This window comes from Engystomops pustulosus, chromosome 8 (assembly GCF_040894005.1).
Source record: "Engystomops pustulosus chromosome 8, aEngPut4.maternal, whole genome shotgun sequence".
In the NCBI taxonomy this organism is placed as follows: Eukaryota; Metazoa; Chordata; class Amphibia; order Anura; family Leptodactylidae; genus Engystomops; species Engystomops pustulosus.
Window position 1 is genome coordinate 92,690,314 of NC_092418.1, and position 27,570 is coordinate 92,717,883.

A 27,570-nucleotide genomic window follows, 5' to 3' on the forward strand; every position below is an offset into this window, starting at 1 on the left:
TTAAGGAAACGTTGAACACAGTTTGAAAATTGCGGTGTATGTTCAATTAACACCATTGTTTTGTAATGTCACATGCGTGCGATGTACTCACAGGGATACACCTCCAAAGTTAACATGTGAACAGACTGGGGGACTGTGGCTACAGAGAGCTGAACCCCCAGCGTTAAGGATCTTATCCTCATTCTGCTGATAGTTGGTAGGTGTAGAGGTAGAAACAATCCCTTTAAGTGATGTATGAAGAAAGAAGCTGAACTTACTGATTAGTGTCCTCTTATCTGCAGGAGCTCACATATTCCCGTGGTTCTTACAATGTACAATGAATGTGTTTTATTCAAGGAATACCTCTCTATTGAGATAAAATCAGAAAATCTCTTACAAGTATTTTTGGTTCACAATCACCAATTGTGTGCATCCTTTGCAGTGGCCCCTGTGCGGACATGCTCAAGTGACCAGTTCAGATGTGATGACGCCCGTTGTATCCCAGCTACTTGGGTCTGCGATGGTGACAATGACTGTGGGGATATGAGCGATGAGGACCAGAGACACAACTGTGGTAAGGATTCTCATGCTGTATTTATACTGGACCAGTATAAAGCAATATCAGATTCATTGGGGTCCAATACCCAGCACCCCCACAGATGAGATAGTCTTAGCTCCTTTTAACCTCCATTTTTTTCACTGGTTACTTAGTTTTATCACTACTCATGGAGCTGTCTGCTTTGTGTCACATTGTTTGTGATGTTGAGGACACCTAATCTGTGGGAAGCTGGGTTTTGGACCACCTCTAATTTGATATTAAAGGGATCTGGAAAAATTCTAGTGGACTGGAACATGGGTAGAAAAAGAAAGCATATTTACCCTGCTCCTGTTCCTGATTCCCACATAACTCTGGTACCTGTGGTTGTGGGCTCTGTGTCTGGCTGGAGGTCTCGGAGGTCAACGGAGCCACTTTGCCCAATTCCTCTGACCCAGGGGCATCACTTCCTCGGACCACGATACATAAGATCCTGTGACCACAGACGTCACTTCCTTTGTTGTTTGGTCATCCAAGGTGGGTCCCTTAACCCCCTGATACTTCCATCCGGAGGCAGAACTGAAAACCGGAAATATGCAGGTATTCACAGAAGGAGCAAGGTAAGCTTTCCTTTTTTTCCACTTCTGCCCTGGCCCTCAAGAGATTTTCCAGACTCTTAGAAAACCCTTTAAAGTATCTACCCTTTGTGTGGGGTACTAATATTTTGTCATGGAAAACCCATTTAGGTTAAAAACCAGTTTGGGAAACCTGTCATTCACACATGTAGTAACCTCCTGTTCTGAATTTTCTATTCCCTTTTATTAGCTAACCGCAGCTGTGCGCCAACAGAGTTCACCTGTATAAACAACAGACCCCCCAATAGAAGGTGCATTCCGCAAAGCTGGGTTTGTGACGGAGATTCCGACTGTATTGATGCCTACGATGAACACCAAAATTGTACAAGACGGTCATGTGCTAGCACAGAGTTCACATGTGGTAATGGCCTCTGTATCCGCAGTAGTTTCAGGTATGTGATCTGTGATCTGAGCAGAAATTGCATAAGGAAGACACTTGTCTATTACCTTTAAACTTTATGTGGGTCACATTAGATGCCAGACTGAAAGAAAAGATGACTTTTGCAGTCATATAACAGAGATTTTAGTTCTTCAGGTCATAATCTGTTTGGCGTTGGCATTTGAAAGTCCAAGGGATCTCCTGGTCTTCATTTTTATTCAACCCAAGTTGATATATACTGCTGGAAGCCAGAATCCTGTGATGATTTGGGATCAGCCATGGATCATCACTTAGAGAGTGGTCAGGATGTAACAGGCCAGAAGACAAGACATTGATATAGTCAGGAATAGGTCAGTGCTGGGAGTAAAGCAATAGGTAACAAAGAAGGAAAAGTCATCGTCATGAGAAAATCAGGATCGATCAGAAGCAATAACATAGGGCAGTGGTGGCGAACTTGTGGCATGGGTGCCAGTGGTAGATCTCACAGCCCTCCCTACCCAACATAGAGTTCCCCAGACAAGACTCAAGGCCTCCTCCCGCAGTCCCAGCCTGCTCAGGATATGCTATGATCAGGGCTATTTTAAAGTGCCACATATATAGCTGTCTGGGAATACAAGAGGAGCAAGAAGGTGTGAACCTGTTCAGGGGACCCTGGAGGAAAGCTACAATAATAATCTAAATTTCTCCTCCTTCTTTCTACTGTATTACTGTCCTCAAGACACCGATACAATTTTAAGCTGTAAGAAAGCAGGGAGCAATAAGTTTCTGCTAAAATAGCCATGTTGGCACTTTATGATAAATAAGTGAGTTTTTGTTGTAAAAAGTTAATGGAAATGTTAAAACCTCCATTAAGCTTTACAGCATGAAAACAATCAGTAGTGACTGACAGCTGCAAAATGTTTACATAAATATACATTCATTCTGCATATTATAAGTAATCCTGTAGGCATACACTTGAATGCTTGTAAATTCCACGGGGCAATCTTTCATTGAAGTATTTCGGGAGACATGTGAGGATTATTAGCTACATTTTGTATTTTCAGCACATTGAGTTAATTGCCAGCGCCATCTCTCATGACAGCCAGACGCTAGTGGCATGAAAGGATGCTATTCTTCCCTACAGCCTCTAATCCGTATCCTGATCTCCTAGGTGTGACAGACGCAATGACTGCGGAGATAGCAGTGATGAAAGAGGGTGCAGCTACCCGCCTTGCCAGCAGCAACAGTTCACTTGTCAGAACGGCCGTTGTATCACCAGGGCCTATGTGTGCGATGGAGACAATGACTGCGGGGACGAGTCCGATGAACTGGAACATCTCTGCAGTACTCCCGAGGCAACGTGTGCTCCCAACTTCTTCAAATGTGACAATGGCCACTGTATTGAGGCTGTCAAACTCTGCAACAGGATAGATGACTGCTCCGATAACAGCGATGAGAAAGGATGTGGTGCGTTGAAGGATTCTTCTCTCAAAGTGATCATTGTAGCATGTAGAGGACAGAAATGGGGTTGTAATTACATTACATATTGGTCATATAAATTTGGTTACAGATACATGGCGTTCCAATTCAAAATGGAATGATCATTTATTAGAAACAACTCCATAAAGTCAAGGTCATACATTTAAAGAAAAGGGGACCTGGTCATTTGTGGTCTTCCTCCAGTAGGAATGACAAGGGATTGTATATTATTTAACATACATACAGTATAATATATATATATATATATATATATATATATATATATATATATATATATATTAGCTGAAATTGACTCTTCAAGAAAAATCGGATCTTAAGTTGTGCCATCTATATCAGATTGGTGGAGGAACATCCAGTGGTGGGGAATCTATTATCAGTTTTGACCATAATAAACTGCAGACAGTGGAGTGTATAGGCACTGGAGATCTGTGTAACCCTACTTTGTAGTTGGTAGAAGCAGGACAGTGAAAAGTGAATTTTAAATCCAGGGTTTCATCTCCTACAATTTGTCTGAAGAGCTTTTTGTTCTTTGCAATGAACTGTTTTACAGCCCCTCCCCCATGCTCTGAGTAACTGCTGTAACTATCTAGCCAAAACCCTGATACAGTTGTGACTCCTAAAAGCAAGCAGGGGCTGTGGATAGGCACAGTGCAGAGAGCAGAAAGCTCTTCAGGATGAAAGACTCACCCAGGGCCTTTACATGATCTGCAGAGCTGGATTATGGCTTCACTTTTCACAATTTTGTCACTGCCAACAATGTACAGAAGAGTATGATCTCTGAGGTATGAATACCAAATACAGTCTGCAGTATTTTTATAAAATCTGAAAGATTCACATTAAAACTACTGGGATCCCATCAAAAAATATGTATGTACTAAGCCCTTCAACTATAATAAATTTTTGATAGTACTGGAGTACTCTTATGCTGAAAATACAGCTGATATTCACCCTATGTCTCCTTGTGTCATCTATTTTCTGGAGTCACATTGTAGGCACTGTATGCAATTGCAATACCTTCCCCAGCCACTACACAGTGTATGGAGCTGCAAACTGATATTGTTGACCTATTCTATGCATAGGCAAGGACATTTTTACCCATAATGCAATAAATGTAGTTGCATGGTGTCTTGGAGGTTGGGGGACCCTATATAGATGTGGGGTACAGCCAGTTCTCCTAAACCGTTTTTTTTTTTTTTTTAAACATCTCCAGTACAGGTTATTTCTATCACTATTTATTTTACTTTACTATTTACTATCCCCATTTGGTGTAGAGCTGTACATTAGGGTTTGGGGCAAGTCATCAATAATAAAGTCATGGACATCTCCTTTAGTGTATAAACAATATGCAGCTCTTTCTAGTCTAGTGGTATACAGCTCCCCCTAGTGGTAACTACAAACTTACCTGATTTTATAATGTATGGTACTTCTATATGTATTATCAGAGAAGTGGACAATAAAGAAATATTGAGCTATAATTAAGAACACCTTTTAGAATTAGAATATTAATAGCAATAGAAAGGTTCCAGAATTGGTGGATTGTTAATATTCAGAACCAGACATTCTGTTTATAAATGGAATAATATAAACACATTTCAGTAGGAGAATATGAATTATGGCTAAATAATTTTTTTGTGCTATCCAAGCAGTAAATATACTGTCATGTTCACTGGTGTATCAGATTAACCCTTTCTATTCTCTCATCTAGGCATTAATGAGTGCAATGATCCTTCCATCAGCGGATGTGACCACAATTGTACAGACACACTGACAAGCTTCTTCTGTAGCTGTCGGGCTGGATATCGGCTCATGTCTGATAAGAAAACCTGCGATGATATAGATGAGTGTGCAGAGTCTCCTTGGCTTTGCAGTCAGGTCTGTGAGAACACTGCTGGGTCCTACATCTGCAAATGTGCCCCAGGCTACATCCGGGAACCCGATGGGAAAAGCTGCCGCCAGAACAGCAATATTGCCCCTTACCTAATATTCAGTAATCGGTATTATCTGAGAAACCTGACAGTGGATAGACTGTCCTATTCTCTGATATTGCAAGGGCTGAGCAACGTGGTGGCCCTGGACTTTGATCAAAGGGAAGAAAGATTGTATTGGATTGATGTGGGGAGAAGAGTTATGGAGAGGATGTTCCTAAATGGAACCAACAAAGAGACAATTATTACCACCGATCTTCTGAGCGGAGAAGGTTTAGCAGTGGATTGGGTTGGCAGGTAAGAAATTGTTTGGTACATTACCTAAAAAATCAACATGCACATCCATGAAATAATGGACTACTGGTATGAATAGAAACTCGACACACATCATCATGCTTACCTACTGCATCTAAAAGACCAACTTCATGGCATCAGAATCAATCGATTGATGGTGAACTGTAGAGGTTGTAAATTGAGCATTTGCAATGATGCCAGTACTACATAAGCATATACTTATATTATGAATGGTACATGGTTCGTGTGGTACACTGAAACAGATTTTGCATTAGGGCCCAAGATTTTGGTGTTTCAAGACTCTAGATTTTGCTTTTGTGCTTTTGTGAACAGACAAGTTTAAAGAGAACCCGTCATGCAAAATAACCCCCCTAAACTAAATATATTTTCATAAACTGCCATTAGAGAGCATTGCCTCTATCCCTTCATTGTCCCTTTACATGCCTGTAAACCTAAGCAATGAGGTCCTAAAACTGTATGCAAATGACCTGTGAGTTGTCCAATGAGTCATCATAATATTCGGCTGTCCAGCTTATTCATGAGTGGGAGGTACAGCCACTCCCCCAGTGCTTGACTGACAGCTTCTATAATGATGTAATGGCTGCTCCATGTGCTTGCTGGTGGCCACGCCCCCCTGCAGCCTGTGTGTGTATAGGAGAGATACAACAGCTCCAGGCTGCAGCCATGTTATAGCAGAACATGTCAGGTACTTGTGTAGCTGATGTCTGTGTCTCTGTGTATTAGGAGAATGCAGCATGTCAGCAGATGCAGCACAGACACCAGCAATGCTTTACTATACATTACATACAGACATAAGCAGGGGGAGGAGAGGGGAGGGGGAACAGGGGTGACATCACTGCCTCTGACCATGTGACCAGCCTCATTTACATAATAAAGAATAGATGATTTTATAATGATTAATGTAATAACTAGATAAAGGCTGGGGTAGGATCCTTGTGAGCTGCTCCAACAGGTAGAGGTGACAGAAATAGTGACACAGACCTGATGACATGTGTCTTTTAATAGAACCTTGTGAGGGTCCATGTGACCCATTCCAGTTGCTTAAAGGTCTACAAACCTTGTAAAGACAAGTAGAGCCCATCCAAGTCGAAAGAACAGTGCTGGGCTACTTCTGCTCCTTGGTTTTAGCTGTTGAAATCCTCTGATATCTCATATAACATGTCCAAACCTTAATGTAACGGAACATGTAATATTACGGTAATGTCTAGCTATAGCTATCTGTGTTGTCCACCTGGTTGCCTGCAAGAACACTTATCAATTATTAATTTAATTGTCTGCATAAGAATTTTGTAAAACTAGGCTAACGTGTCATATTTATTTTTACTACTGGCCAAAGGGGGTGTCCAAAATAATAATCAGTAAAAAACTCTCCAATCTTGGATGATCACTTTTATGGACGAATGGATGTTTCTTATGAGCTAGACAGGGGTGGGCAATTTATTTTCCCATTGGGCAAAATGGCAGGTGGCCCTTTAAAAATAATTAGTGGCCCGATGCCCGTCTTTAGAGGATGAGACTTATTGCTGATCTACTGATACTATGGGGCACATTTACTTACCGGGTCCGGAGGAGATTCCGAAAGTGCAATGTCCGTGTATAATGCACTGAATATTGGGGGTCATTTACTAAGGGCCCAATTCGCGTTTTCCCGACGTGTTACCCGAATATTTCCAATTTGCGCCGATTTTCCATGAATTGCCCGGGGATTTTGGCGCACACGGTCGGATTGTGGCGCATCGGCGCTGGCATGCACGCGACGGAAATCGGGGGCGCGGCCGAATGAAAACCCGACGGATTCGGAAAAGCCGCTGCATTTAAAAAAAATAAAAAGTGTTGCGGGACTCGCGCTTACCTTCACTTGGTCCGGCTTGGTGAAGATCAGTGCATTCCGGAGAACTTCAGCGCAGCGGCGCCACCTGGTGGATGTCAGAGGAACTAACTTAGTGAATCCCGTCCGGAACCGAATCCACCGCAGAGAACGCGCTGCTGGATCGCGAATGGACCGGGTAAGTAAATCTGCCCCATTGTGCGCCCGATATCCTGCAGGTGTCGTCGCTTCCCCGCTCAGGTCCCCCGGAGTTCACCTTCTTCTTCACGGTGTATGTAAGTGCATAGCTAGCAGCACAATTTTAAGTTAAATCCTGTGGTGGATTGTCCGACGGCCCGCCCCCCAATTTGTGTCGCATGACAGCCGGCGCCACTGCGCCAAAATCCTATCGCGCGCGACACAATCGCCTACTAAATACTTGTCCCAGCGGCGCAATCCCAGAAAAAGTCAGAAAACCAGATGGAAATGTGGCCGGGGGTCCCTTAGTAAATAAGCCCCTATATCTTCAAAAGTTTTTGCCTGAACACACTTTCTCCCAACTTTCTCCCATATGCACAGCTGGTTTGCACATTTAATCAACATCATCTTAAAGCATTTTTGGGGTTATTTAAAAAAAAATGATTTAATTGATTTCATTAATTTTCCAGAAAACTGTACTGGTTGGACGCGTATAAGGACTGTATGAATGTGGCAGAGCTGGACGGCCGCTTCCGGAAGAGGCTGGTTGACCGCTGCGTAGATGTCAATAATACCTTCTGCTTTCAGCAACCCAGAGGGATCGTGGTTTATCCAAAGAAAGGGTACGACATGTCAGGCAGAGCATCGCCTGCTATTACCTGTATTATAATTGATGTGATTTTCATTATATTCTACTTTTCTTCTTCTGTCATTTCCTGAAAGACAACAAGCTGCAGACATGAAACCAAATCCATCTTTTATTAATATCTACTTAACATTTTCCTCTGCTTGGCATGCAGGTGCCTTTCAGGAAATGCGGTCATTTCTGCTAAAATGATTGAATTTCCTCTTGATAATCATTGCTGGTTATTTGTATTCATTACACTGGAGCCGATGCCATGGCTGGCTGCCGCGGTGGGCACAGGACTCACATTTTATATGACGCTTTGATAGATGTGCAATGTTTTAGTATTCCAAATTCTGGATGTGTTATGTTTCTTATGCATTATTAGACACTTATTTGCCTCTGGTTTGGGGTCTATGATGACAGGTTATGTTGTAATAAATTGCATTAAACGCATAGAAAGTCACATAGAAGCTGATGTAATAAAGATTAAATTGCGCTCAGAAGTATCATTACAAATCAGCTTTCCATCAATGCTGTAAATTCTGAATGGAGGGTTGCATTAAAGGGGTACATTAACCAGAAGTATATAAATAGCAACTAAAAGACAACTCTCAATACTTCAGTCCACAGAAGGAGATATGGATCTTTGGTAGAAGTATATTAATGCTAAATCTATAGGGTTATGACCACATAGATGCCACCGATTCACATTCTCCCTTCTACTCCAACTTCTCCTAGACATGGCAATGAAGATCGGTAGCATCCATGTTGTGATAACCCTATATTTACAGCATTTACATAGTTTTTGCTTGTGTACCCCTTTAGGTCAAGCAGGTCCCATTCTATAGAGATGCCATGGAAAATCCATGGTTTGCCTATATGCTTTAAATACTTTGTTTATGTCTTTAAGGCACTCACCGTCCACTTACAACAAGCCACTTTTCCTTGTGGCTGAAGTGCCCTAAATCTAAAATCTTAAGAAATCTTGTTTTTATATACAAATAATCAATCCATTGCACCATGGATGTGCCAACAAGGGCCGGCGCACCCTCTCTTTTCAGTTCATTGTCCAGCACCACCCACTTCACCTCAATTCAATCCATCACCTTTGGAAGAAGAGCCTAAAGATGAAAAATTTATTCTCGTAAAAAAAGAGGTTACTAGTCGACCACTTGATTTAATCTTTGCACACAACAATAATCAGACATCAGACATATATTTCTTCCTTTACTGTAATATAATAGATGGGCATTCACACAAATGGCATGTAATGATGTGCAGTTGTTTGAAAAAGGCCTGTAGGAGTGTATATGTATACATATATATATATATTTGGCTGCTGCTAAAAATTAAGGTAACTTGATTTTATTTCAATAGGCTCATATACTGGAATGACTGGGGCGACAAGCCATACATTGGCAGAGTTGGCATGGATGGCAAAAATAGAACCGTAATCATCTCGACTAAGCTGGAATGGCCAAGTGGAATCACAATAGATTACACCAATGACAAGCTCTACTGGTCCGATGCCCACTTGAACTACATTGAGTACGTACTTAGAGAAGAATAAAGCAACTCGGTAACTGTTCATAAACATATACATGGCATGACTCTGTGCAATACTGACTAGTACATTGAGCTGCCTTCACTAGTCCTGTACAGGCAGTCCCCGGGTTACATACAAGATAGGGTCTGGAGGTTTGTTCTTAAGTTGAATTTGTATGTAAGTCGAAACTGTATATTTTATAATGGAAGTTCTAGACAATTTTTTTTCTTTTGCCCCAGTGACAATTGGAGTTTCAAAATTTTTGGTGTAATTGGACCAAGAATTATCAATAAAGCTTCATTACAGACACCTTACAGCTGATCATTGCAGTCTGGGACTATAGTAAAGCATCCAGAGAGCTTCACCAGAGGTCACAGTGGGCAGAGGGGTCCGTCTGTAACTATGGGTTGTCTGTAAGTCGGGTGTCCTTAAGTAGGGGACCGCCTGTACATTGAACCGCTCTGACAAAGCTGAGACTTCTACAGCTTTTGGTTTAAACCCTTCATCGTTCCAACGTGAGCCAATAATAACAACACTCATTGTAAAAATAAAACATATGGTAAAAAAATAAATAAATAAAAAAAATAATATATATAGTTATATATCGACAAGCACTTGACTACTTCACCCAGCAATTTCTCAAATTTTCCTATAAGTATATTCCCAATTTTGGAAGGCTCCAATAAATCACCCATTGTTATTACTTACAACACACTTATATGAAGGAGAACAGTGGACAGTTTATACTATATGTGCCTATAGAACCTTCCATACAACCCATAATATTGTAATAATAAGGAGAGAAATTCTAGAAAAGGAAAGAAAATGTGGGAATTGTAGACCTATATAGTAACAATGCTGCCCCCAGCAAACCCTGGTCACATTAAAACAAGTGTTCTGCACAAGATGAAGATGAAAAATTGTAGCTTCATGTCATCTTGTTGTGAGCATCAAAGTACATTTAGGTAATTTGTTGTGTTTTCTGTAGTCTTGGAAATGTTTTTAAACAGATTTTTTTGATCCGATCTCTGCTGCAATTTTTTGTACATTCTGTATACAGACACAATACACAATCAGGTCCATCCTATCCAATTCTTTTAAGTACTCATCATATCTTATTTTTTGTATGTTCATTTTCCCGACACAAGATAGCACGAGAAACTTCAAACAATTTACGATATAAAAACTTTGCAGGAGACTATTCATTTATAATATCTGTGAACTTGAGTGCTCACGGTTGTGGTTAGCGATGACAGGCAAGTAATAAAGAAGAAAACTTATATTCTAGCTTTTAGTGTGTCAGAACAGATTGCACTTCAAAGAGTTTCAAAACCTCAGAGCGATTTGGCCTCGTTTGGAAATGCAACTTTTTTCAAGGAAATATATCAGCAATTTTGACCATGTAAAAAGTCCTTATCCTCATAGTGTTTTCTCTATCTCTTAATGGAAATCTACCATAATAATCAAGTAAATACCCCTGGTAGATTTTCTTTAACTTTGTTAGGAAGTTCCTCTCTGCTCTGAATAAAAGCTGTAGCAGGCTACTGGTTGTATACTGCAGCACTTACTCAGATCAAAGGAAAGGAGCTCCATGTAGAGAGCTAAGAGCACAGTAAAAGATGGTCTTAACTGATGAAGTCTCCTGTATGACACACCAGGATGGAACAAGGAGTAAGTTTGGTTGGCACAATGAGGAGTTGTTTTTTTTTTTCTGTTCGGAAGACATGGTCCTTGTCAATAAATACTGACTGTCAGACAAGTACTTACTAAGACCAAACAGTGGAAGTCACAGGCCATAGTACAAACTGATAATATATATGAAGGGCAAGGGATGGAGCCAGGATGAAGCTTCAGGTGCTGACAAACTCTACCGCCGATACACATAAGACTTGCCATTGAGAATTTATGATGGGAATGTGATGGAGGTTGGTGAAGAGTATATATGGTGTAAAATAACTCTAGGAATTTGATACAGTCCCACATAAATTCCCACTTATAGATGTTAGATCAGAGTACACTCAGTAAATATTGAGTCGAAATTGGAGGGGGGTATTGCATTATGTATTGTACTATGTAAAATGCAAGTTGTCAATTTAGACTACAACCATTGGTTGGTCAACATAGGCTTATATAGGATAGATAACCAGTGTGGAGGCTGCTCGTCTCATGACCCGCATATCTGGACTAGAGATGAGCGGACCCAGACTTTCTGTTTGGGGTTCGGGTGTGCCACTTGTGACCCTGATACATTACTGGATTGGCTGTCAAAAAAGCCAGTCAGGCAAATTTACACCCCTAGCTACTAGCCATGTCTGTGATTGGCCAAGGGGACACCCCTGGCCAATCATAGCCATTGCTAGTTGCTGGGGGCATTAATTTGCCTAATTTGCCAATCAAGCAATATGTCCAGGTTACGTGGGAACAGAACAAAAACTTTGGGTCTGGTTATCTGTAATCAGGACATGTCCATCAAGTCAAGAGAAAAGGTTGAAACAGTCACCTCTGTATTGGCCGACATTTGGACCTTTTTTGCAGACAAAACAGTTGCCAAAATAATGCAATAAACCAGTGAACCAATGTCCAGTGCAGGTATTCTTGTGTTATTCTTGTGCTGCAATATAACATTATGTAACAGAATGGAGATTTATTGTCTTAGGTTTCAGCCTCTGGAATCTTCCTAAGTTCTCTCAATACTCTCTGGATTTGTGTTATCCTATTTCACAGCCAGAAGTCAGAACAACCAGAACTTATATTTTTAGAGATTTGCCTCAGTCGTTTGTCTTTCGCTCTGTTTGTATAGATATTCAGACCTGGACGGTAGACACCGGCACGCTGTGTATGACGGAGACCTCCCTCACCCCTTCGCTATCACTGTATTTGAAGATACTATATACTGGACAGACTGGAACACTAGGACGGTGGAGAAAGGAAATAAATATGATGGGTCAGGACGAGCCATGCTGGTCAATACCACACACAGGCCATTCGATATTCATGTGTATCACCCTTACAGACAACCTCCAAGTGAGTATAATGACGGCCAATAGAAGACTATAGGAGTCACAGTATGGATCAATGCATGCAGGGCAAAAGCTGTTTCATAAAAATGTATTTGACCCCCTTTAATACTAAAGAATAAACAGTGTTTTACCCTCAAAGGAAATTTCCATCATGATAAACCAGGGACAATTACTCATAGATCCAGGTACCATGACTGTGGTAATCTTCTTATATTTGTTATCTATGGCTTCCTTCCTTCTAAAATCAACTTTTAAAATAATGCTAATGAGTCAGAAGGATCAGAGGTGTAAGAGGGAGGGGGAACGTCCTGAGAGAGCAGGGGGAGGGTGAGACAGCCTGTAAAGACAGAGCTTGGAGGGGGTTCTGATTTCTGTCTCATTACCATAATTTTTAAAGTTGATTTTAGAAGGAAGGAGGCCATGGATAACATATAATAAAATTACCACAGTCCTGGTGTCTGGATCTATGAGAAAGTATCTCTGGTTTATCATGATGGGTTTTGAGGATAGATTTGTTGCTTTCTTCCAAAAACAGGACTGCACTGACCCATGGTTAGGTATGAAGCTGTATTTTGGTTTTCATGCTTGATATTGATGGTGGATTTCCCTTAAATTCACTGATATTTTGTCTCATTTCAGTGAACAACCCCTGTGGCAGAAACAATGGAGGCTGTTCCCACTTGTGTCTCATTAAAGACGGGGGCCAAGGATACACTTGTGAGTGCCCAGACAATTTCTTGGCCATGCAGTTTGGAAACATTGTCCGTTGCCTTCCTTCATGCTCCAGTACACAGTATTTATGTGCTGACAGTGAGAGGTAAATATAACATATAAGGTTCTTACTTACTCATACACCTGATTAACGCAGCCCTCCAGGTTTTCCCTATGGATGATACCGGAGCTAGGAAATAGTAAATAGTAGTAGTCCCCTGGCGTTTCTTGTATTTTAATGCTCCGCTCTTACTTCAACATGAAACCAGCTTAAAGAGGTATTCCCATTACGGCAAATTAATGTTATTGTTTATATAGGCAGTCTGTATATTTTAGAATTGTAGATCCAGACAAAAAAAATTTGGCCCCAGTGACAATTGGAGTTTAAACATTTTTTGCTGTAATGGGACCAAGGATTATCAATAAAGCTTCATTACAGACACCTTACAGCTGCTAATTGCAATCTGGGACTATAGTAACATCCAGATACTTCACCAGAGGTCAGAGGGGTCTGTCTGTAACTATGGGTTGTCTGTAAGTCAGGTGTCCTTAAGTAGGGGACCACCTGTATAATGAAAATGTATACAATATTCCAATTTACTTTCTGCATCAATTCCTCATGGTTCTCTGGATCTCTGCTTGCTGTACTTCTATAGAAAGATTCTATGTCTATTTCCAGTGGGCAGGATTCTGACCATGGTCACACAGGTGCACGGCTCCTTAGTATCACAGAGAGTAATCAGAGCTGTGTGATTTAACGAGCCGTGCACCTGTGTGACCATGGACAGATTCCTATCCACTGGAAATAAACAATGAAGCTTTCTATACAATGACAGCAAGCAGAGATCTAGAAAACAGTGAGGAATTGACACAGTAAATATATTGGAATATTGTATAACTTTTTATCACACAAACAATAACATTTATTTCCTGAAATGAGAACAACCCTTTAATGAAATACTACAAGAACTTATCAATATTTTTGACGGAATTCAAAATGCGACACCTACTCCGACAACTCCTAGGTTTCCAAGGAGACACATATAGGATATACAGGGTGATTCAGATGTTCCAGGACTCCCTTATATTTTAGAAACTGAAGGACATTTCAGAAAAGGACATTTCTGATACCAATCTACATAGCAGTCTTCTAGAAAGTGGCCATGTTGGACTATGAGCAAACTTTTCCAATGGAAAGGTGGGCATGCATCATATCTAGTTAAAACTAGAATTATTTCAGAAATTGATTGACAGAATCAGATATGCAGTATCTTTTATGGTTCAAAAGTTATCCACACAGAGATTCTCTATAAATTCTCATGATCAGCCAAGAGGGAACTATGAATCTGCAGTGAACCTGAAATGCTCATTGAATAGAGGCCACTTTGGAGACTCTGGAGGCCTACAATATATTCATTGTTTTTATCACTGTAAAGATGCATCCCAATGTGGTGGAAATGTGATGGCCAAAGAGACTGCAGGGATGGCTCAGATGAACCCCCTACCTGCCCTCATCGATACTGCCGTGTGGGACAGTTCCAGTGCAACGATGGGAACTGCACAAGTCCTCACTTCTTGTGTAACGCTATCCAAGACTGTGCAGACAACTCTGATGAAGATCCTGTACTTTGTGGTAAGGAGGGGAAAGTGACGGAGCCAATCATATGTGTATTTTTCCGTACTTTTTATGGAATTCCTTGCTTTCACTACATGCAAAACTGTTGACTCTAGCAATTTTGTTATGTAGCCACTCACCAATGTGATGACCACCAATGGCAATGTGCGAACAAGCGTTGTATCCCTGAGTCATGGCAGTGTGACACCGATAATGACTGTGGGGACAACTCCGATGAAGACAGCACCCACTGCGCCACCAGGACCTGTAATCCTGGACAATTCAAGTGCAACAATGGACGCTGCATCCCTCAAAGCTGGAAATGTGATGTGGACGATGACTGCGGGGATCATTCAGATGAACCCATTCAGGAGTGCAGTAAGTAAATTCTATGATACTAATAAAATAGTCATCACATGTAAAGGGTGCTGTACCATCTAGATAATCACTGATTTGTGGTATGCGGTAATGTATTTCTTTAAACACTTTCTCCCTGCTAGGTAATTCACTGTAGTTGGAGGTGTTTGACAAAAAATAAAACTTAGCCTTTATTTTTCTTTTAAATTAAAATATGTTTCTGCAGGACTGTAAAAACAGACGTAAGTAGGAACTTTACTGACACTTATGTTTGTACACTAGGTGACATTAGGTCGTGGATTTTTTGGGCCTGATTTTTGGCTCATTCACGTCCCAACTTTCGTGTTGGTGTCCACTCTGGCCTAACTTGTATTGCCACCACTGGACCTAAGTGACAGGTAGTATTGAAGGCTAGGGTGAGTGTGGTGGATCGCCACCTCTCCCACTATCTCTTCAAACAGATCAATTGCTGGATGCCGATTTGCCACTGATCGGTCAGTAAGCAGCTCTGAAGAGGTTACACTTTCATTTATGGAGCTACTCTGATTATCGTATGGTCGTGGCTCACTTGCATCCGCATGACGGCTAACTCTAAGACCTAAGACCCTACGCGTTTCCTCATTGCCAGGGATTCTTCAGGGGTCTGTTATTTGGCTTGTTTGATCTAGAGTGATATTATGACATCCGTGGCGCGTGTACGCCCGGTATGTTCTAGCCGTGGCGCGCGCCGGCTGCGTCCTGTTTATTTTCATCTCCCCTTCCTCGTCACCGCTGGCGAGCCTCCCTGTTAACCCAATCAAAAGCCTGAACGTCACTATGTGACGTTGAACTGGAGCCGCGGGTAAGGGACCAATCACATCCATGTGGGAGGGGCGGGTTATCCCGTGATATATCAAGCCACCTGTACATGCCCGGCCGACTATGTGGGTAAAACCTTTCGTCTTTTTAAAAAAAGAATCCAAGAACACATGTCGGATATTAGGGAAAACAGGGATACCCCCATCGCCAGACACATGTGGCGATATCATCAAGGGAACCTAAAAGAAATCTCGTTCCGAGGAATTGAAGTAGTAAGACCATCTCCCAGAGGGGGAGACTGGGACAAGTTGATACTCAGGAAAGAAGCCCAATGGACCTTCAGGATTAACTGTGTCCAACCCTTGGGTCTGAACGATTTTATATCATATGCGAGTTTCATTGAATAAACCAGCACAGGCCACTTCTGAAGAATAGCCTAATGTACATAAAAGTTCACTATATATATCTTTTTAGGCAACTCAGAATGACCCATTCAATGTTACCACCAAATAACCAAATCGTTCCATCCCTCTCTCCCGAGATGTCTTTTCCTCGCCCCCTGCAGACAGTCTGAATACCATTGAATAAAATATTAAAACATACCAAATCTATCAATACTACGTATGAAGGAGACAACACTCTGATATTCATGTAAGCAATGTCGCTGTTAGTCACAAATTTACTGCCAGTCTAACCTGCAAGAAAAGCGCTGGAAGCAGCGCTTTCCCTACTTAAATGACATTCACATACTCCCCTTAGAGAAATGCCCTTAAGAAAAATCTGAATCTGCCTGGATCAACTGTAGCAAGAGTGACAGATCACTCATCGATACATACCTTCATAATACAGGGTTGTGGTACGGGCGAATGTGACGATCGCATGTCAGTGGGAGGCGCCGGGATAACCCGCCCCTCCCACATGGATGTGATTGGTCCCTTACCCGCGGCTCCAGTTCAACGTCACATAGTGACGTTCAGGCTTTTGATTGGGTTAACAGGGAGGCTCGCCAGCGGTGACGAGGAAGGGGAGATGAATATAAACAGGACGCAGCCGGCGCGCGCCACGGCTAGAACATACCGGGCGTACACGCGCCACGGATGTCATAATATCACTCTAGATCAAACAAGCCAAATAACAGACCCCTGAAGAATCCCTGGCAATGAGGAAACGCGTAGGGTCTTAGGTCTTAGAGTTAGCCGTCATGCGGATGCAAGTGAGCCACGACCATACGATAATCAGAGTAGCTCCATAAATGAAAGTGTAACCTCTTCAGAGCTGCTTACTGACCGATCAGTGGCAAATCGGCATCCAGCAATTGATCTGTTTGAAGAGATAGTGGGAGAGGTGGCGATCCACCACACTCACCCTAGCCTTCAATACTACCTGTCACTTAGGTCCAGTGGTGGCAATACAAGTTAGGCCAGAGTGGACACCAACACGAAAGTTGGGACGTGAATGAGCCAAAAATCAGGCCCAAAAAATCCACGACCTAATGTCACCTAGTGTACAAACATAAGTGTCAGTAAAGTTCCTACTTACGTCTGTTTTTACAGTCCTGCAGAAACATATTTTAATTTAAAAGAAAAATAAAGGCTAAGTTTTATTTTTTGTCAAACACCTCCAACTACAGTGAATGTGCTGTCCCATCTAGCAAGTTAGTATGGCTATCTTCGGGCAACCGTTGTGTGACTGGGGTACATCTGTGGATAGCGACTAACTTGCTAGATGGGACAGCTCCTTTAACCAAGGATGGTTTTACTTTTAAACGAGCCTATTAAGTTGCTCAGGGGCCGTAGATCAGGGAGACCCGCAGGGTACAATAATGCAGTTTAATGCTATGGCAGGACAGGGAGTAATAGATCAGCTCCACTATTTAATACCAAGCTGTGATCTATGGGTCCCCAAAGGTATAATATTGCTGGGGGGCCCCCGCAGAAAGCCATCTCTACCCCTTCATATAAGTTTCACCTTTTGTCATGTCATTGATTGTGGTCAAATCACAGCATTTGACAGTGGAGATAAGACCATGTTACATGTTGCTATGTTACACCAAACTTTCAGGAGTGACATCACATTTTAGAATGAAAAGTCTAGGGGGTTCTTCCAAGTTGTAAAATGATCCCTTATTCATAGAACATGCGGTGACTTGCTGAATGGTGGCGGTCTGTCTTCTTTTACCCACATGGATGATTGAATGGAGAAGCAGGTCAAGCTTTCACCATGCTGCTCCATTACTTTTTTATGGCCCACTTCGAAAGCAAAATGGATGGAGCAGCAAGACACATACTTGACCTACTGCTCCATTTATTTTGGGGAACAGAACCCATGTTGTTGTTATTGATGGGTCGTCCAGGAAGCTGACTTGACTTGTTAGCAAATTATTCCCAATGCTTGTAGAGATATCTTTACTACTTGGGAATCTTTAATAAAATTAAATAGGCTGTAAAATCTTTGATTGTAATTCGCCACCAATTACGAGAACAGGAGTCCCGTTCTGACTTATAGAAGGTGAATGAAGAGGCATACTCAACCTGACTTCCATTTATAAGACAGCTGAGCACTGTGCTTGGTGATCTCTGGCCTTCTTATGGTATAGAATAGAGTAGAAATGACCTTTTTACTGGCTGGAAGGGTCCATTTTCATGACCGGTGGACTTTCATTCTCATTATTGGTGAGGGTCCCAGCAGTCAGAACCCCATGGATCAGATTGTTCATTCTCATTATTGGTGAGGGTCCCAGCAGTCAGAACCCCATGGATCAGATTGTTCATTCTCATTATTGGTGAGGGTCCCAGCAGGCAGAACCCCATGGATCAGATTGTTCATTCTTATTATTGGTGAGGGTCCCAGCAGTCAGAACCCCATGGATCAGATTGTTCATTCTCATTATTGGTGAGGGTCCCAGCAGTCAGAACCCCATGGATCAGATTGTTCATTCTCATTATTGGTGAGGGTCCCAGCAGGCAGAACCCCATGGATCAGATTGTTCATTCTCATTATTGGTGAGGGTCCCAGCAGGCAGAACCCTATGGATCAGATTGTTCATTCTCATTATTGGTGAGGGTCCCAGCAGGCAGAACCCCATGGATCAGATTGTTCATTCTCATTATTGGTGAGGGTCCCAGCAGGCAGAACCCCATGGATCAGATTGTTAATCCCTAACTTTAGTGTAGGAGATAATGATCAAATTTGGTAGAAAGCCTCAAATAGAAAAGTTGTGCAACTAAAGTTTAGTTGAAGCCTACTGTGAGGAGGACCATCCTAGGTTTAATGGCGTTCAGTGCAGTAGCTCCCACCCCTTTGTACAATCATGCAAACAACTGTATGGAGGCTGTAATACAGCTGTGCAATTTGTGCCATATCATAGCCTCGTATGTGGTCTATGGCACCCAACCACAATGCATGGAGCACACGCTGTCTCACCACGATGAGACAGAGCCAAGTGACTGCTCGGCTTTCAATGGAGAGGGGAGAGGAACACTCACTCCTTCTCCCTCCTCTTCCCAGCTGTATTTTCGCATTGGTTACAGCATGGGCGTGCACACAATAGTGTGCAAGTAATAGGGCAATAAAGTGCTAAAAAATATTACAAGCAGTTGAACAAAAATCAATGTTTAATTACATAGATCTGTGGATCGTTTTACATTTTTGGGGCCATTTACATACTTTCGGTATTTTATCCTTCTGTTTATACCGGAAAGTCTAAACAAAATACACAAAACTCTTATTAAATTCCATTGTGGTCTTTGCTTTTCAGTGGGTCCTTTGTACCGTTGTGACAATCACACTGACTTTGCCTGTAAGACTAACTATCGGTGCATCCCGCTTTGGGCTGTGTGCAATGGTTATGACGACTGCCGAGACAACTCAGATGAAGAAAACTGTGGTAAGTACAGTAATAGTTTAATATTAGACTACATAGCATAGAGGTCTGGAAACATGTGAGACGAGCTATAGACTGGTGCCCTCCTCTGCCCTATCTGTAGTAATATATCAGCATCATAACCAATGCTATTATTTTTCCTCTCTCCGTGTATTAGCAACAAATCTAATATGAATGTGTATGGTGATATTCAGGAGAAGCTGTCAGCGGGGCCAGACAACACCTGTCTTAATTGTAATGAAAGCTCTGTACAGCTCTGCAGATTATGCTGCTGTTATATATTGCCATTGGGTATAAAACCGTATTAAAGAATTTATACAAAATACTCCTGGTTATCACTAAGTTGAATGATTTTGTTACCATATCATTGTTATTGGATTAATGTCTTATGAAGTATAGTCAGTGATTCTTTTCACAGAGCTAGAAGTCAGTATTCGCTCTCTGGGGCCGTATGCCAATGATTATTAAAACCATTTAGAGCTTAGCAAAATACTTGTATAATCGTTACGGTCATTGAACCGACAAATCCTACCTGTGAATGATTGGAATTTATAGAACAAAGAACATGTGATCCACTCGGGGACTTCCGCTGTGACAATCATCGCTGTATTCCTCTGCGCTGGAAATGTGACAGAGAAGACGACTGCGGGGATGGATCTGATGAGCGCAACTGCAGTAAGTTACTTTATTTCAGCTGTCTGCTGCTGTCGTGGCCATAAGCCAATAGCAGGATTTTTTTTTGTTTTCTACATAGATCAAGGTAAATTAGGATGATCGAGTAGAGAGATATCGGTTCACACATAATAGATGCCCGCTCTACAGTTTGAGCATGTTTTTGTTTTTTTTTACCTATATACTGAAGACCTGGAATAATTGCATATTTTGTCTACATACCCTTTAATATGTGTTTTGGACCCTTCTAACTCAAAAAGTGCTGTATAAGCAGAAGATGGGCATGGCTTAAAGTGATATAAAACTGGATAAGTATAAGAATTTAATAAGGTACTTACCCTGATAAAATTTCACATTCTCCATCATGTGACTCCCTGGGTAGGACGACTCAAGGCTTCCTGTGTCCTGCTTGTTTCTGTCTAACGGAGATGGCCATGCAGGTAGTACTGTGTGTACACCTCCTCAGGGATAACTGCTCCCATATCACCAGTTGGACGGGCTTGCCAAAGACATGTGGACTCCCCTCCAATCACTGATGGCAGTGGTTATCATGGAGTGGGCATACACACAGGAATGACTGCACAGCCCCCTCCAATTACCAGAAGCCAGCAGGACACAGGAAGTCCTGAGTCCTGCTGTCCGGGGGTTTCATGACTCGTGGCCCCTGTTAGGGGATATGAAACTTTATAAGGTTAATTATAATATGGATGAGTCAATGTTTTCCAAAATAATACCACAGCAGCCGGTATCTTCATAACAGAAGATAATGGAAGGTCCATCAATGTCTATGCGGGTCTTCCGTTCACCTTAAATTTTTAATTTCTGCAATGATCTCCTTTAAAAGGAAAGCCAAGGTGTGAACTGAGCCTTAAGTAAAGTTATGCAGTAACCTTTATAATCCAATAATTCATGAAAAAATCGAAGTCATATGTTATACCATAACGATAAAAAATCTTCTACTACCATTCCCATGTCTGCAACACACTGAGATAAAATGGCGTACATGTGTCAGGACATGTGTCTACATATTCTCTTTCCCTGCTCCTTGCAGGCCCCCGGGAGTGTACGGAGAGCGAATTCCGATGTGATAATCGGCACTGTATTCCTAGCCGCTGGCTCTGTGATCATGACAACGACTGTGAAGATAACTCAGATGAAAGAGATTGCGGTGTGTAACACATAACACATGCTGGGATGTTATACCGATACCTCGTGAATGGAATGTTAGATAACGTCGGTATCTCTCTCTATTGTATATGTTGCAGGTTACATATAACGTCATCACAGCGTTAGCGTAATTGATTAATGCAATGTAACATATTTACAAAGTTACTCGTTTCGGAACATAAACTGATAAATGGATCTTTAGTTTGTATAACTGCTATACTTACTATGACTTTTCACTATTGTGACAGTATATTCCGGACTTTGACTGACTTTTTGGTTTTGTTCTAGACATGAGGACTTGTCATCCAGGGTACTTCCAGTGTAATAGCGGACACTGCGTCTCCGAGCGATTTAGATGCGATGGTACAGCTGACTGTCTGGACTTTTCAGATGAAATCACTTGCCGTAAGTATTAGTTTAAAGGGGTTTTCCCACTCGCTTTATTGGTGGGAAAACCCCTTTAAGTGCTATTGATGTCCTTCTTGGAAGGTTCCAGAACATAATGACAGGGGTGTCCGGCACTCAGATAAGAGCCAAGGAGGCTCTTATCGAGGGAGAGCTTTATTTAGACGAGTTTCAATACCAAAACTGAGTCTTCTTCAGGCTATTAAAGGGGTTGTCCACTTTAAGTACATTGCAGCAAATAATATTGTTTGCGTAGTGAAGAGTTATTCAATTTTCCAATATTTTTTCTGAATCAGTTCTTTATAGTATTCGAGATCTCTGCTTGCTGTCATTCAACAGGAAGCTTCAGTGTTTACTTTGTGCAAATAAACAACAGTCACTGGTCATGTGATGTCACACAGGTGCACAGCTCGTTAGCATCACGCAGCTTTGACTACACTGTGGATTATAAAGAGCTGTGCACCTCTGTGACATCACTTGTTCATGAACAGGAAGTTAAGTTAGCAGGAAGTTAAGCTTCCTGTTGTATGACAACAAGAAGACAGCAAGCAGAGATCTAGTAAACCTTTAAAAGTAAACCTTTAAGAATTGATACAGAAAGTATATTGGAAAATTTTATAACTTTTCTTTTATGGTGGCTGTGATCTGGAGTGTAGGCTGGATCACAGCCACCATAAAACAGACCAAGCACATAATCATCATCCCAAGTTAAAAACAATACCTACCGTACTTTTCACCATTTTTGAGTCTTAAAGGAAATCTACCATCAAAATCCAGCATGAAAAACCAGGGACACTTACTCATAGATCCAGGCACCGTGACTGTCGAAATCTAACAGCTGAAGGAGGTGCAGGGGGAGGGGAGACCTGCACTGCTCATTGTGACAGACTTTGAAGCTGCAGCACTGAGAGAGGCTCTTTTAACAACCCCCAGAGCCCTTCAGGTCCATTAAAATAATTTAAAAAACTGGATTTTAAAAGGAAGGAGGCCATTTAGTATAAGAAGATTACTACAGTCACGGTGCCTGGATCTATGAGTAAGTGCCTCTGGTTTATCATGATGGATTTTGAGTGTGGATTTACTTTAAACACCCTACACTATGGTCTGTGCCCCTTTCCTCTTGTCTCCCTCCTTGCAACCCTGAAACCCAAGGTCTGTTGGGTCCCTCTTTCCCAGGTTCATTAATATTTCCCATAGATTACAGGTGAATTACTTACGATTTTACTTGGGACTTTATAAATTGTGGAAAATCTCTTAAACAACAAATTTTCATTCTTTGAACAAATCCCTAAAACCTCATAATGAGGTCTGAGGAGATAAAACATAGAAGTCCTCTGTTTAGTACATGGGTGTTCTGTGCACATAAAGAGGTTTGGGGATATTATTCATAGAGACATTCATTTTGCAGCTATAATGAACCGGGTGATAAAACAAAAGTATATTTCTATTCTGCGGACAAAGTGCAATAAAAACATAAGGATTTGGCATAATTAGAGATTAATTAAAGTGAGAAATGTTTCTACTCAATTAATTAGTCAGAAATGTTCTATCATCAGTGCGCAGCACCGCAGCGGCTGGGGCCATCACTCTGGTAATGACAGCAATGCAGACGCGATAAGTTAATTGCTTGTAGCTCCTTATTATTCAAATGTTTTAAATACAAAGGATTTTTCAGATTTTGAATCATTTTATGACTCAGGTATTGCACTGTGTTGTAGGGGTTTTAAGGCATCAGCCAATAGCAGACCCTGACTGGTGTCCATAGGTTGCACCATTTCAGATATTGGGATTCGGGAGCTTCAGGTTATGCCTCTGTTTACTGCTGTCACATCTTTTGTTAAGAAGAAAGCAGAACAAAAGACATTTTCCCTGCCCCTTATCCTCCTCTGTAATATTCCAACACATTGGGGCAGATTTACTTACCCGGTCCATTCGCGATCCAGCGGCGTGTTCTCTGTGGTGGATTCGGGTCTAGGCCGGGATTCACTAAGGTAGTTCCTCCGACGTCCACCAGGTGGCGCTGCTGCGCTGAAGTCCGCTGAAATGCACTCAAGTACACCGGCCTATACTTGGTGAAGGTAAGTGCAAGCTCCGCGACTGTTTTTTAAATGCGGCGGTTTTTCCGAATCCGTCGGGTTTTCGTTCGGCCACGCCCCGCGATTTTCATCGCATGCATGCCAGCGCCGATGCGCCACAATCCGATCGCGTGTGCCAAAATCCCTGGGCATTTCAGGGGAAATCGGCGCAAAACGGAAATATTCGGGTAACACGTCGGGAAACCGTGAATCGGGCCCTTAGTAAATGACCCCCATTATTACTCCAACTCAATCGCCAATACACTGTATAATGACCCTTAGTGGCCCAACATAGTTTACAGTAGTAGTGGCCCCCCTGTAGAATGCCTCCTGACCTGCAGCCACCCCACTCTAACTTTTTTATGCCCCCCTGTAAACCCCTTAATCTGAATGATGCCTCCTTATGTGACTCATCAAAATATAATGCTGTCCCTTTTGATTTTTAATCCTTAATCCTTTCTATAGTTCCCCACTGATTCTGTATTCTCTGTGGCTTCACACGTATAATACCCCTTTTTCTTTCAGCTCCTCACATTTTCCCTCTTTTTTTATCCCCACTTAGTCCTTTTATTCATTCCTTTCACCCAGTTATCCTGAGATATGCTCCCCTCTTATATTCTGCCTCCTCTCATATTGTGGCCTTTTTGCTTAAATTGAGCTCAACTCTCATATTATGGCCTCCCCATTCTCATATTGCGACCCCCCCCCCTCCTTCTTATATTGTGGCCCACCCTCTATGTCCATCCTTTTCTTGTTGCTGTTAAAAAAAAGATGCTACTCTCCCTTCCTTGTTCCCTGTTAGCAGTCCAACTACCTCCTCTATAGTGGCTTAGTTCGTCTCTGAAGCCAGGAGGTGAGATGACATCACATTACACCTGCCGTCATATATCACACACAGCAGCGGGAGAGGTGCAACAGTAATGCGTAGGGCAGATGAATTCAACACTACTCCATTCAACTCTACCTCCGGGTGCAGATAGGGTTAATTCCTAAGACATACCTCCGCATGGACAACAGGGATGACTTCAAAATCCAAGACTGTCCCTCCAGATTTGGGATAGTTGGGAGATATGCTTTCAGCCTTTGAAATGCCATAGTAAAAACCTAGGGTGTAAATTGACCTTCTACACTTAAGCAGAACCTCCCATTGATCATTTAAGGTTTACGGAATAAGTGTACATAGAAGGAAAACCCCTTTAAGGTTCTTACTGTATTACTCTATATCCTCCATAGCAACTCGCTATCCGAATGGAACCTTCTGCCCGCCATCCATGTTTGAGTGTAAGAACCATATCTGCATCCTGCCATACTGGAAGTGTGATGGTGATGACGACTGCGGAGATAACTCTGATGAAGAGCTGAATCTTTGTTGTAAGTTTGATCCTGTGCGTAGAGATCTCTGAAGAGGTCAGTAATTGTATTCGCTGTCTAACCCTTATTTCTGTGGCTATATACAGTGGACATCCCCTGTGAGCCTCCATTCCGGTTCCGCTGTAGCAACAACCGCTGCATTTACAGGCACGAGATATGCAACGGCATGGACGACTGTGGCGATGGAAGTGATGAGACTGAAGAGCAATGTGAGTTTCTTTGGATGACGTTAATTATAGACTTATTTGCCCAGTTTTTCTTAACTGGTACTTGATTGCCTGCCTGTTGTCTCACTGCTGAAAATTCGGAAAACTTTCCATTGGGATATTCTGTTAAAAAAAAAAATTTGGAACATTTTAGTCCTGCAGGAACACATTTAAGTGGGTTGTGTCAAGCTTTATTATAAACCTGTATCCACATCTGATGGGAACCCCACTGATCACGAGAATGGGGGTCCCATTCTGACTAATCAATGAAGAGGCAGGTCAAGTATGCATTCTGCTGCTACATTTCCTCCCAATAAGCGAATTCCCAATGGGGGAATTCATTAAGCCTTGAGTTTTGAACACCAGTCGTAAAATTCCCACCGCTGGGGGTCCAACTCTGGCCTCTTAGTGATTACGGGAACAAACTGTAGACCAGGTCTGAATTGGCCAAGTTTTTGCTATAGTCTCCACCAGTTTTCTGGCAGAGACTATAGTAAATGTGTTGGGCCAGGCGTTCAAACCCCTGCCCCCACACCACAGCTTGCCTGCTCTCCAAGTGGCATGCGGGTCAGAGAAGCCCGAAAACTTTTGGGGAGAGGGGATTCAAGTGCTTTTATCAATCCTCCCCAACATCTTGTGTTTACAGGTAGACCTCCCACCCCAAGACCATGTACAGAAGATGAATACAAGTGTAGTAACTCTCACTGCATCCCCAATCACTACGTGTGTGATAACTACAACGACTGCGAGGATAGCTCTGATGAGATTGGTTGTAGTAAGTATTTCTCTCATTTCCACATTTTATTCATAAATGGAACATTTTATTCCTAAAACCTTTTTTCCTTGTTTCTGAGAAATTGTTTCATGTCTGTAGCTCCTATCCAAACCTATACAGAGTACAAACATACTCACTTCTAGAGGATAGATAAGAGGGAATACTCTATGCTTAGACGGGTTTACTTTGTAGTTTTTAACCATAGAGAAACATATATCTGCATACACAAAACTTACATTAGGACATTAAGTTTGTGATTTCTTTTACATTTTTCAAATAGTCATCTTTCACCTTTGCAAAATTCTCAAATATGTTTGAAATTAAGTAACTTGTATTTCTCTTTAGATAAAGGTACTGGAAGACACTGTGGAGAAAACATCTGTGAGCATAACTGCACTAACCTGGCTGAAGGAGGATTTCTCTGCTCCTGCCGCTCAGGATACAAAGCCAGCGAGACCGATCGCAATTCCTGTGAAGGTAATTTACACCTGACAATCTCCGTGTGAAGCATAGTGAAGGAACCGGTGAGGAGAAACAGATTTACTAGACCAAATTCTGCAAGTTCTGCATAAGCAGGATTATATCTGAATTCCTGGAATATAAATCTTCAAAAACAATGGGAATTGGAATCTGGTATCTAAGTTTCAAAACTTTTAATAACTAGATTTCTGTACAAGGGTCAGTGATCCAGGGATTTATTTGGATAAAATATCAAGAAACTTGGTTCTATAACAAGGTTTTGTCTTCTTCTAGATCAACAGCATTGGATAGATGGCTATTAAACTATGTACAGAACTGACTGTACAGATCTGTATAAGGAGGCTTAACAATTGTGAAGATAAGGCAAACACTATGGCAATGTGCAGAGGTGTAATTTAAAACCGGTGGTCCGAGCACAAAATCTGTACAAGGTCTCCGACTATGATGTATAGTTCATAGTACTGGTCTGAATAGGAATATATTGGGAAGAGACAGTTAATGGGTCTGCTTAGGCCCCTGCACATCCTCTAGTTATTCCCCTGGCAGGGTGACCAGTAGTGGATTATAATATAGGCCTTTTGGGCAGTAGCCCGGGGCCCAAGAATTCTA

General features: G+C 41.8%; 1 protein-coding gene across 5 annotated transcripts in view; it reads left to right on the forward strand.

The window, feature by feature from the left end:
* LRP2 (LDL receptor related protein 2) overlaps positions 1-27,570 on the forward strand; it is a 144,697-nt gene that overhangs the window by 96,620 nt on the left and 20,507 nt on the right. For all 5 annotated transcript variants that reach the window (XM_072121786.1, XM_072121787.1, XM_072121789.1 and 2 more), the window contains 18 exons: positions 422-553; positions 1,340-1,541; positions 2,679-2,974; positions 4,713-5,229; positions 7,723-7,875; positions 9,258-9,428; positions 12,227-12,450; positions 13,086-13,263; positions 14,594-14,790; positions 14,905-15,150; positions 19,685-19,813; positions 20,366-20,485; positions 21,534-21,650; positions 21,938-22,054; positions 25,363-25,500; positions 25,587-25,709; positions 26,353-26,481; positions 26,827-26,958. In XM_072121786.1, coding sequence (XP_071977887.1) covers positions 422-553; positions 1,340-1,541; positions 2,679-2,974; positions 4,713-5,229; positions 7,723-7,875; positions 9,258-9,428; positions 12,227-12,450; positions 13,086-13,263; positions 14,594-14,790; positions 14,905-15,150; positions 19,685-19,813; positions 20,366-20,485; positions 21,534-21,650; positions 21,938-22,054; positions 25,363-25,500; positions 25,587-25,709; positions 26,353-26,481; positions 26,827-26,958 — 3,321 coding nt within the window. The remainder of the gene's footprint in view (positions 1-421; positions 554-1,339; positions 1,542-2,678; positions 2,975-4,712; positions 5,230-7,722; positions 7,876-9,257; positions 9,429-12,226; positions 12,451-13,085; positions 13,264-14,593; positions 14,791-14,904; positions 15,151-19,684; positions 19,814-20,365; positions 20,486-21,533; positions 21,651-21,937; positions 22,055-25,362; positions 25,501-25,586; positions 25,710-26,352; positions 26,482-26,826; positions 26,959-27,570) is intronic.